At 43.5% G+C, this 12,516-nt stretch overlaps 1 protein-coding gene across 6 annotated transcripts in view; it reads right to left on the minus strand.

Annotated features, from left to right (window-relative positions):
• The window catches only part of kcnc3a (potassium voltage-gated channel, Shaw-related subfamily, member 3a), a 212,630-nt gene that overhangs the window by 44,048 nt on the left and 156,066 nt on the right, over positions 1 to 12,516 (minus strand). For all 6 annotated transcript variants that reach the window (XR_005636104.1, XM_039773767.1, XM_039773768.1 and 3 more), the window contains exon 2: positions 230 to 1,187. Coding sequence is in view for 5 of the 6 variants with exons in the window: in XM_039773767.1 (XP_039629701.1) it covers positions 230 to 1,187 (958 nt within the window). In the remaining variant the exon portion in view is untranslated. The remainder of the gene's footprint in view (positions 1 to 229; positions 1,188 to 12,516) is intronic.

Here is a 12,516-nt window from a genome sequence, read left to right on the forward strand (position 1 = left end):
TTAACATATACCATTTCTATGGTTCAGTAAATTTTGAAATAAATTATGAATGTTCTTTGATGGATGGCATAAAGTTTTTGAGCATTTTTTCACTAAACAGTGGAAGTCTACACCCCTGCATACTGTAATCTATTACCAAAAACCTTGTGACATAAGAATACAATATGAATAATGATGTACAAGACAATGACAGAAGAGTACAAGCCTTGTGGATGAGGAGGTTTCTCACCTGCTTTGTTGATCTCAATGATCTCTTCTTGAGCCAAAGGACAGTCACCCCCTAATCCTCCCTGCAAACCAGAGTTGATGGCCCTCTGAGGAGAGGCGATTGCATCAGGCTTACAGTAGTTTGGGGATCCTGGCTGGGGGGGACGAGGGATGTGCTTATTCTTCTTCTTGGGCAACTTTTGCTTGGCCATTGCCAAACTGTAGTACATCCCAAAGTTATTCACAATGACGGGCACTGGCATAGCAATGGTCAGCACCCCAGCCAAGGCACATAAAGCCCCGACCAGCATGCCAGACCAAGTAACAGGGTACATGTCTCCATAGCCCAGTGTGGTCATAGTGACCACTGCCCACCAAAATCCAATAGGGATGTTTTTGAAATTAGTGTGGTTACTGGCTGTAGGATCACCTGGATCAGCCCCAATTCTCTCAGCATAGTATATCATTGTGGCAAAGATAAGAACCCCCAGAGCTAAGAAAATGATGAGAAGAAGGAATTCATTCGTGCTGGCTTTCAGTGTATGACCCAGTACACGCAGTCCCACAAAATGGCGTGTCAACTTAAAAATTCTCAAAATCCGAACAAAACGGACCACTCGAAGGAAACCTAGGACATCTTTGGCTGCCTTGGAAGACAGGCCACTTAGCCCTACTTCCAGATAGAAGGGCAGAATGGCCACAAAGTCAATAATGTTGAGCGAGCTCTTAATGAAATCCACCTTGTCTGGACAGAAGGTGATCCGCATCAGAAACTCAATGGTAAACCATATTACGCACACGCCCTCTACATAGGTGAGCCAGGAGTCTGTGACCACTTCGATGACTACCTCCTGTCGTGTCACGTTGTCTGCACTCCAGTTCTCAGTCTTGTTGATGATGGTGTTGAAGGCTTCATGTGTCTCCAAGCAGAAAGTGGTGATGGAGATAAGGATGAAGAATAGAGAACCAAATGCAACATACTGATGGTAAAAGATAGGAAAAGGGAGAGGGGTGGGGTTAGAAAATGAAACGGGAAAAGAAATAAAGATGGAAGACAGAAAAAAAGTGAAAAAGACAGTAGTTAGAAAACAGGTTCACCACAACAGCAAAACTCAGAAACTGTTTGATTGCCACACTAATTGTCACATGACGTCATGCAATCCAAAGAAGCATAGTGTCTGAAAAAATGGAGGTTGCAGAGTAGTATTTTAGCAGTATAAAGTACAGACATATGACAACAAGTTTGTGAAAGTGTGACAAAACATGTGTTTAGAGAGAGAAAACAAAAATATTCAAACTTTATAAACTTAAAGAACAAAAATTTCAAATTGCAAATAAGTTAGTTTCATTAAAATGCATTTTTTATTGAAGAAAAAATGCATTTTATGTTTCAACACTAAAAAAACAGTGCTAACTGATATAATTGAAACAAGAACAGTACTTTATAGCATTTAAATATGAGCAATGCTGTTATCATATAGACTACCTATGCCTTTTCCAACTAAATAAGCTGCATCAAGACATGGGTTCAGCTAGATCAGGGGTGGGCAATGTTGGTCCTGGAGACCTGCAGTGGCTGCAGGTTTTTGTTCCAACACAGTTTCTTAATGAGAAGTCAATTAATGGTGATGAAGCACTTATTGTTTAAGTGACATTTTGATGCTTCATTTTAGTGGTCTTGCGTGTTAAGGTTCCCCACCCTTAACTGCTTATTTCAATCTTAAACAGCTGCATCTAGTGTTTTAATGGCTCCTTATTAGCAATAAGATTTAAATGACAAAGCAGCCAGCAGTTCTCCATCTAGTTTATTTCCATTTATATCTGTGTGTGTTCATCATGCACTGTTTGATTTAATAAAAGACTGAATAGGATACATTTTAGGCTTGAAATCACTTGAATGATATCCTTGGAAAGGAAAAAAATCTACAATATAAGAACCTTACATTGTAGACTAACAAGCCATAAAATTAAATAGGGACTGATTGGCAAGGATTGATTTCTAATTAAGCAATTGGGTTAGAATGAAAACGTGTAGCCAATGCGGCTCTCCAGGACCGACATTGTCCAATCTTGAGCTAGATCAGAGTACTTTTAAATTGCTAAATGTAATAAAGTACTGCTGGTTGAGGTATTGTGTGTCAACTATGTGGACAATATCGTCATAATACAGTGATCCCTCGCTATATCACGCTTCGACTTCCGCGGCTTCACTCTATCGCGATTTTTTCTCATACACGCTTACGTCACTACGCATGTGCTTTCTGAAAAATTTTATCTAAGCCCCAAGATGGCTCCTAAATGTGCTTCTTTTTCTAAGCCTTCTGACAATAAAACTAAGTGCCGGAGAAAGATGCTTGCTATCCAGGAGAAGGTGAAACTCGTGGATATGATCAAAGATGGCAATACTCTACAAAAGCCTCCTCACGCATATGAAAAGACAGCACCAGCAACTGCCTATCAAGATGTTCTTCAGCCGCGCACCCAGATACCCACTGCCTACTCTTAGTACTCCTTCAGCGGAAGAAGACAACGATGCACCTGCTGAATATACTGTACCACCTGAAGACTCTCCTACTGAGGTTGTGCCTTCATAGGTTAGTGGTTGTGTGTAAGAACTGTGTGTGTGTGTAATTAAATGTACAGTACAATAATCTACTATATAAAAGTGCTCGGGATTGTCCTTCCGTCCCGTGAGTGCAAAGCGTAGCGGTATTCCACTTATCACAGACTTACTACTTGCGGCTTGCGGTACGAAGTGATGCGATGTGAGCAGAGTTCTGCTGCTCCCATCATCTCCTTGCTTTTGTGCGCGATGCGCTGGAAAAATAGACAAAATTATGTCTCTGGAAATAATTAATGTTGATGGAGTACAAATGCCTCAACGCGTAGTAAATATTAGGGGAGATGGTGCTTGCTTATTCTCATCTATAGCTTATTTAGTGCATGAAACTCCGTCTTTTGCGGCACAGATTCGGGCTGACATTGTACGACTTTGGACAGGCACTCAAGGGGATAAAAAAACTTAGGTTTTCGGGAGATGTTATGAATGGGCACTTTAATGTTCTCATTCCCTACACTTACATGCCTGATGTACACATGGAGCGCACACAAATTGAGGATAAAAGTCGGTCGCCTTAAAAGGCGGGTGAGCCTAGTAATAATATATTTAAAACGTCTAATATGTCTTATTTTCTCTTATTTTGTCTAATATATTGGGTAATACGAGTGTAATGGTGACTAAATTGTGTGATTTCATGTCTAGAGGGCTCTAATAATGTTAAAAAACGTATTTAGAAGGTCGTAAACAGGTTTTTTATACTCTAACTGCAAAAATATTTGATTTATAAGTAAAGAATCCTACTTCGCGAAAATTCATTTATCACGGTAGAGTCTGGAACGGATTAACCGTGATAAACGAGGGTTCACTGTAATTGACTTCTGTTTTTAAATTAGAAACCAGTTCTGCTTAATGTGAGTGACAATATGTGCTATCGAAAAGAGCAATATGAAAGAGAAACTATACGTGCAGTATTATATTGTCACTTGAGATAGTATTCTAGTAAAATCTTTGCTACAGGCAAGAACAGCTACACTAAAATGAAATGAAAAGGAGTGTAGCCTTCACCTAAACCAAATTTTCTTTCTGTTTTAATCAGTATTTATAATAAAAATCTACTATATTTTTCACATAACCGCTACTTTGATTTTATTCTCATAAAGTTTACTGCTGTCTGTGGAGAGCAGTACTCTGAATTTAGCTGGCCCGACATTTTCTGCATTGCGTGGAAACATCTGATGTTGCATTGTGTGTTGCAGAGCTTCTAAGAAGTAAAAAAAATGGTTTAAGATTCAGAAGCAACTGTGAGACATATACAGCGATACACTCATTCTACTCATATACAGTACTATAGCAGTACTAGCGTCCCATCAAGGTATTTGACACTTCAGCATACTAATAATTGGTATTACATTTAATTAAATTTACTAGCACTCTTTACTGTCTTCTACCATCAATGAAGCATGCTAAAAGAGAAGAAAAATCCCTAATCCTTTATTAAATTCCCTAATAGCAATTGTGTGCCTAACTGGTATCAGTACTGTACACTGATTCCTCCATTAACTTCAGTTAGATGTTAGACTATTACTTAAATTTGTGTTTCCTATCTATTTGTGGGGTTTTCTCTTTCTGTAAATTGTATCTATAGTCTTATGTCCACTTACATAGTAGCTTCAGGCCCATGACACAAAAAGATTTCAAGTTTAATCTGGGTTTATCTTGAACACTGCAATATAGTTAATGTGGTTTTAAATTGTTGATGGCCGACCTGTTTTGCTGTTATGTAAGAAAAGCGTACAGCAGCAAAAATTTGCAAATATGTGTTATAATCCACAGACTTTAGCAGTAAAGTCTACAGTGCTATTTATGCTGAGCTGCTCACAATGTTTTTGATGCTGCTTTCATGTTTTCTGTCTCTAGCATTGTTGTTCTTTCTAAAAAATGATTTGGATTGTGGAGTATTTTATTTTAATAGCTTAGCATGTTACAGCCTTAGAGACAGGTTTGGCCATTTCCACAGAATACTTTAGATTAAAACATATATTTTTTAAACTTAAACTGCACCACCTGCCTGGAATTGCCTGGATTCCAAAAGAATAAAAGATTTGTCTTGTGCTCATAACTACTCATGCACCGCTTTCTTCACATCGTCATGTGTCTTAAAATGATGACCATCCAGATTTTTTTTAGAGGTTCAAAAAGGTGGAAATCAGTGCCAAATTTGGTGTATAAGAATGATGCGGCAATACCTCAAAATTCAGTTTCTCCAGACAAGCCTCGGTGTTCTTAGCAATATGTGGCCGGGCATTGTCAAGGATTCCTTGAGACAGCAGTCCCAGCTGCTTGGATCGAATAGCAAGCTTCACATTGGTCTCCAGTAAGTCATGGTAACTTGCACTAGTGACTGTAGTACCCTTTGACTAAGGAATCCAATTGGGAGTGTCGGATTCCCAGATGTTTTTCATTTCAGCATTCCCGGGAATGAAACTGCTGGATTTCCCGGCTGAACGGTAATGGCCAAGCTTGCATATATAGCGAGTAAAAATGTAAAAATCGATCAAGAAATAGTTAAAATAGTTGAAAATAATTAAGTGGCATGTTTTTTTGGCCCATGGTGTAGTGTGTTGCTCATTAATTCAGTCAACAACAGACCAGCAGCAGTCAGTCTCCCTGCTCCAACTAAGAATGAGCACAGTGGACTGGGAGGTGTCTGCACTATAAAGCTCATGAATGCAGGGATGGGGCTGAGTTCATTGACAACTGTGGCACGTGCTGTTGACAGTACAGACTGACGTCTTTATCAGACAACAGCTTTGAACAGCAACTTGAAATTGCAATGTGTTAGTCTGTTGCATCCGCATTAGCTGTGCCAAAAAAAATTGCCATCACAGAATGATGACAAGAAACTGAATGCATCAGTAAAAGCTGAAATGGGGATGTTTCAGAGCAACGGCAAGCGCAGGCATTGTTTAGAACAAGTGTATCAGCATCTGATAACTGTGCCGCCTACTTCAGTGGAGGCAGTGCATGCTTTCTCAGCGGCTGGCATACTCTGGACGACTGCATGCTCGACACGTTGTGTTACGCTCTTATTACACAACTATCTAGATACATGTACTTATATGACAGCATTTCAACATTTTCTATTTTTAAAATAAGTTATTTTATTTCATTTGAAGTTGATAGTTGTTCTGCACTTTTATATGTTGATCATTTTTTTAGCAAAAAAGCAATTAAAGCTTTTAGTAAATGCTTTAGTAAATAGTTAGGAAACCTGGATTTTATTAAAGTGCACAATAACACAAGATCACCTTGGTGAGTTTAATACCTTTTAAGATTAAAAACCACAGAAGGGTAAAAACATGCCAGACTGACATTGGTATAATGTAAGCAACAGCAACAACGAATACAAGTGATAATGGGTGTGCTAAATTTATAGTAGGTGTGCAAATGATCAAGCATTGACAATAGTTGTTTTGGCAGCACTAAGGCAGTTGGGGTTGAAATATTGTTCTGCTTAGGGCCCCATAAAGTCTTGGGATAGCCCTGGATGAATGGTTCAATTTGGTGAAGCAGAATGCCGACATACAAATGCACTCGTGGTACTTTTATATTCAAGAGTCACATATTTCCCAACGTAATGGCACAATACATTTTATAAGTCTCACATACCATCTTCTGTGCTGTCTTTTTTTTTTTTTTTTTTTTTGCACCTTCACAGCAGCATCAGAATGTACGGCAGGATATTTGAGCCACAAAGAAAAAAAATTAAGAATACAGTGAAAATATTACGCCTTTAATCTCAAAACGTCCATTTTAAGCTTGTTGTTTAATTTATCACTAAAGCAGACTGTTGTAAACGTCATCTTAAAACCATCCTAGTTGTTAATCTCTACGTGCTTTTGGCAACCCATTGAAGCAGCAAGCAGCAATTGCCATATAGAACACATTAAATTTATGATACTCCAGCTATCAACACCTTTAGAATCTTTAGATTTATACTTGATATCACTTTCATGATGCAATGCATTAAAGTATGTACAGTATGTTACATTTTAAAGATAAGTCGTTAACTTCATTTAAATAATGAATACTGTTAATAATTACACATGTGGGGAAGGCACGGTGGCAAAACAGTAGCGCTGCTGCCTCGCAGGGAGTCACGTCCCTGGTGTTCCCTGCATGGAGTTTGCATGTTTTCTTGATGGGTTTCCACAGTATGCTCTGGTTCCTTCCAAGGACATGCAGTTTTGGGGATCTGGTGATGCTAAAACAATGCGTATGTATGTGCGCACTTGTGTTCACCTTGCGATGAACAGATGCCACGTCCAGGGATTGCTTCTGTCTTGTGCCGGATGCTTGCTGGAATGGGCGCATCCATGAATTAATGGATGTAATTTTTAAACATCATTTTCAGAGATATTGTGGCAAGGTGTCTTTGGAATTTAATGGATGTTTCGGGCAATTCACAACACAGGGAAGCCGAACAATTTCTCACCGTGATGATACCTCGCACTGCAACCTTGTGTAATCTTACAGATTTACGTAAAGTATATGCGCAAGTATAAACAGTACAATGCTTGCGTAGCAGTAATGTGAGCTGGAGCGCACGTTGCGGGAGATTATGTCATCAGAGGCTGTCAAGTGTTTGTTTATTCTAATCAACAAAGTGAGTGAGAGCGGAATATAAAGGTTTTCTAACAGCTTACATAGATCAGAAAAATTATGAGAAGTGTAACTGTAGTAGCGCTTGCAAAATCGGTACGTGCGGAAGTTTGCCATGCAGAACCAAAGGTGGATTTGTTAAAAAAACTTAAAATACTTAGATCTTAATGCGCATCGAAGTTGCAAAAGTGACGAAAGAGCGCAAGCGAGAGACTGAGAGCTGTCAATAAGTGAGATTGAGAGGATGTTTGAAAGGTAAAAAATTGTGCTTTAGTTATGAGATGTCGAGGGAAAATGTTTTGTCTGAAATATATTGGTATTAAATTGAGTGTTCAGAGTGTCTGCTAAAAATATATTGTGCACACAAATTTAAAACAAATATTAATGTCCAGAGCTCCGCTAGCAAGCGTATCAACTTCTGAGCAAACGAATGCTAAACATACTAAGAAAGAGTCTGAAATCTATAGGTCAAGTGTATTCACTTCACATTATTGTGCAGTATGCCGTTACTGGTACATAATATCCTATACATGGAAAACATCTCCACTTTGCTTATAAAAATGTTTATATGTATAAAACATATACAGACACTGATCAAGTCTTGGAGGAAAATTTTCTTTGATAATTGTAAAATATAAGGAGACAATCTATGTTAAGAATAAAATGTTGTTGGTATGTGTGGGTTTGTGTGTCAGTTGACTTACTAAATAGATTATTGAAGTAAGGATAATATGGTGGCGCAGTGGATGGCACTGCTGCCCAGCAACAGGAAGTAAGGGTTCAAACTTGCATATTCTCAGAGTAAAATAAATGTAAGCAATAAGAGGAAAAAAGTGTGTAAATGTTTAATAAATAGCAGATGCTAAATAATAATAATAATAATAATAATAATAAAACCTGAGTAAGTTTAAATGTGTTAAAGGCAGTTTAAGTGACTTTTGAATATGTTTTACAGTATGTGAAAGATCCCGGTGACTGAAGTGCATTTGAAGGAATTTAAGTTAGTTTGAGTATTGGCCATACTCAAATGGAAAAAAGTTCTTTCAGTAATTTTAAAATTAAGTAAAAAAAGACATATTCTCTAAGATAGCAAGAAAGCTAGTGATGAGCACTGGCTCCCAGTCTAGCATTCTATACTAAGATATGCTGTGCAAAAGGTGGAGTTAATGAACAAAAAGGTAGACTGTGCTTCTTCTACAGATCAGCATTCTGGAGAATACTGCAAGAAGCATCTCAGGATGATATCAACAAAAAAGCATGCATACTCAACTAGCCTTAACTCATACCTAAATTATACTGTATATATATATATATATATATATGATAGAATAAGATGCTTGCTCGCACCCTTGTACCCTCAGACACCACGTCAGACACCAGATAAAAGTCCAATAATTATTTATTATAATAATAATTGTGCACAAAGCACGCTCCTCTCCACAATTCTCCAATAACAATGAACAATCCTCCACTCCCAGACGCTTAGCCACCCTGCCTCCCAACTCAGCTCATCATCTGGGAGCTCCCACAGTCCTTTTATATTCCCTGACCCGGAGGTGTTCCTTCCCAACAGTCCACAAGTCCTTATTCCTTCCGGGTCAGGGTAAATGATGTTTTTTCTCACCCGGAAGCCCGTCGCTCTTCCTATGACGAACTTCCGGGTCATAGGGCATGAAGAACTCTTCGGTCCTCCCTGCAGCTCCCTCTCGTGGCCCCCATGGCATCCAGCAGGGCGGTGCATAAAAACTACATGGTCCATAATGCCCTGCTGGTCTTCTGGGGACCTCCATGCTGCAAGGAGGGCTCCACCTGGCGCTTGGGGTATTGGCCGGGTACATGGCGGCCATATCTTACAGTATTCCCCCAGCGTAAATTATAAAGATTCGAGCGCCTGCCCCGAGAGGGAAGTCTTCCTCCAAGAGGACATTCCGTTGAGCCTTGATTAATCTGAATATCTTGGTCCCTGGAGAACCTAGGGGGAATATTATTCCAGTTTGATATCTTGTCCCCCTCTCTCCAAGGACAGTATCGCCAAATGTGGCCCAACCTTCGGCACCCGTAGCACTGCCTCCGTCCTCCTGGTATTCTCCCCCTGCGGGACTGAAAACAATTAGGAAATGTTAGGTCCGCCCCTTGTTTTGCTGGGAGTGAAACCCCTGCCGCCTCTAATGGTGCTTTCTCTCTTTCTTTGTCAGGAGACCCCCGTTTTATTTTCGGGATCTCCTGCTTGATCTGGGGCTTGTCCACAGTCTGAGTCTCTACTAGATGAAGAGAGACCCTTTACTGTCTGCACCCCTTTTACTTTATAAATTACCGGTGGCGGCGTCTTTAGGGCTGTCTCGCCCGGAGTCAGCACTGTGTAGCTGCCCCGGATCGATTAGCCCTTCCGCTGGCCACCGGTTATCGTACCGGCCTCTCTTGTAGGGCACGCATCCACTTGGCACCCGCTATGGATTAAACGCGGGCCCGTGTCACTTTGCGTCCCTATTTCATTATATACGGTACCGGCTTTACCTACCTGTACCGCTAAATCAATTAAGACAGGTGGCTCCCGAGACAATCGCCGCAGGTACTCATTTAATTTGTTCATAGGCTTTTCAGCCGCTCCTCTCAAGTCTGCAACGATCGTCTGGATTGTTTGCACCACCTGTAAAACTGTGCACGGGCTGAAGCAACTTCTCCAGCTCGTGCACGCCCAAAATTTATTCAATGCAACCGGAGGCACGCTCAAGCCATCATTAGCCTTACCCTCCGGCTGGGAGCCAATAAACACGGCCGCTCCTGGCACGTGCTTCGACAGGTCCCGCAAGGGAGCCTGGGATTTGGAGTTCTTTTTGGAGGACCGCGGTGCCGCTTTTGGCTGACTGCAATCAGTCTGCATCAATTTGTCGACAGACCGATCAGTCATTTCCGGACCTCCTTACTTTTTGTAGGGAGAGCGGTGCCGCTCATCTCCCTTTTCCTTCGAAAACCAAGTCCGTCTTTTCTTGGGTGAAGCCACAAACATCTGAACATGGAACGTCACCTTCCTGGATTCCTTCGTGGTAGGTCACGTGTCCCTTGCCGCACCCGTAATGCGGAAGTCCTTCGGGTTGCTCGTTTGCCTGAACGAGAGCGCCATCGCTTCGGGTTTGTCTTCTGCCTCCCGCAGAGCCTTCGGATGGACATCTGGGAGGTATGTACATGGGACATCATGTGTTAAATTAAAAAGATTATAAAGTACATTCCCAGCACATACCTCGTCGGAGACGTCTTCCTCCGGAAATCTCTCCCAAACTCGTAGCTGCTCCATGGCTCGCCTTGAGCGTAAGGAATGTCGAACGCTAGACCTCCGCTGTTGCTGGCGCGCTGCTTTTTCTTCTTCTTCCCATGACGGACTTGATAAAGGTGAGGTTTCTGGCGATTTTTCCTATGTGTGTCGTGACGCTGTCTTCCCGGGGTATTCTGTCCACAATAAAATTTTTTAATACAGGTCCTCTGCCAAACTGGACGGCCAGAGAATCCTGCCGAGCTACGCCAATTGTGATAGAATAAGATGCTTGCTCGCACCCTTGTACCCTCAGACACCACGTCAGACACCAGATAAAAGTCCAATAATTATTTATTATAATAATAATTGTGCACAAAGCACGCTCCTCTCCACAATTCTCCAATAACAATGAACAATCCTCCACTCCCAGACGCTTAGCCACCCTGCCTCCCAACTCAGCTCATCATCTGGGAGCTCCCACAGTCCTTTTATATTCCCTGACCCGGAGGTGTTCCTTCCCAACAGTCCACAAGTCCTTATTCCTTCCGGTCAGGGTAAATGATGTTTTTCTCACCCGAAGCCCGCCGCTCTTCCTATGACGAACTTCCGGGTCATAGGGCATGAAGAACTCTTCGGTCCTCCCTGCAGCTCCTCGTGGCCCCATGGCATCCAGCAGGGCGGTGCATAAAAACTACATGGTCCATAATGCCCTGCTGGTCTTCTGGGGACCTCCATGCTGCAAGGAGGGCTCCACCTGGCAGCTTGGGGGTATTGGCCGGGTACATGGCCGCCATATCTACAATATATATATATTGTGGTCCCTGGCGGGGCTGGAGCCCGGCGGGGCCTTAGGAGGACGAGAGGAGGGCTTGTGCCTCCTCCAGACCGCTGCAGGGGCGCCCGTCCTGGTTATGTTGGGGGCCTCGGGTAAAGGTCTTGGAAGCCCAGCCCTGTAGGGACCCGTGGCCACCGCCAGGCGGCGCCCCGATGCCGGTATATCCCGATAGGAAGGGGTGTCTCGCTGGGGGCGAGCGCCCGGAGAAGGGCCATCCTCTGCGGGGGCAGAGGGAATCTCCTGGGCGGCTGGGCGAGCTGCCTGCGAGAGCGGTCCCGAGGACAGCGAGTGGACGGGCATGGAACCTGCGGTGGAGGACTCAAGCAGGAAAGTCGGGGGCTGTCGGAGGGGGGCAAGAGCACTGCCAGTACAGAGACCGACAGGACGCTCCAGGTGAGTGTCCTGGCAGTGCTTCTGGCCCTCCTTTTTCTTTTTTCACAGGTCCGAAGCCCCAACGAGTGCTGGTGCCGACGTCGTTTGGGACCTGCCCTCCTGGAACGGGCCGCTCCGTGGGAGGGCTCCCTGCCGGGAGGCCAAAGGTGACCCAGCTGGTGGGGACAGCGGGGGCGAGAGACCAGAGGAGCACGTTTGCGTCGGAGGGGGTGCCGAACTGAGATGTCCCAGGGTGCATAGTAGGACCCTCTCTGGGGACGTGCTGCCCTTTCAGGAAGTGTCGCTCGGACCCACGTGTCCTCGCTAGTGGTGGGGCACTGTGGTCCCTGGCCGGGGCTGGAGCCCAGCCAGGACGCCCAGGAGGACGAGAGGAGGGCTTGTGCCTTCTCCAGGCCGCGAGGGAGGCGTCCGTCCTGGTTATGTTGGGGGCCTCGGGTAAAGGGCTTGGAAGCCCAGCCCTGTAGGGACCCGTGGCCACCGCCAGGCGGCGCCCCGATGCCGGTATATCCTGGTGTGGCGGAAGTGCCGGGGGGAAGACTTTGGAGGGCACCCGGAGAGCTGCCGGGAGGACAGCCTGCACTTCCGCCACGCTGGGGCGTGGCCAAGGGA

This window comes from Polypterus senegalus, chromosome 13 (assembly GCF_016835505.1).
Source record: "Polypterus senegalus isolate Bchr_013 chromosome 13, ASM1683550v1, whole genome shotgun sequence".
Classification (NCBI taxonomy): Eukaryota; Metazoa; Chordata; class Cladistia; order Polypteriformes; family Polypteridae; genus Polypterus; species Polypterus senegalus.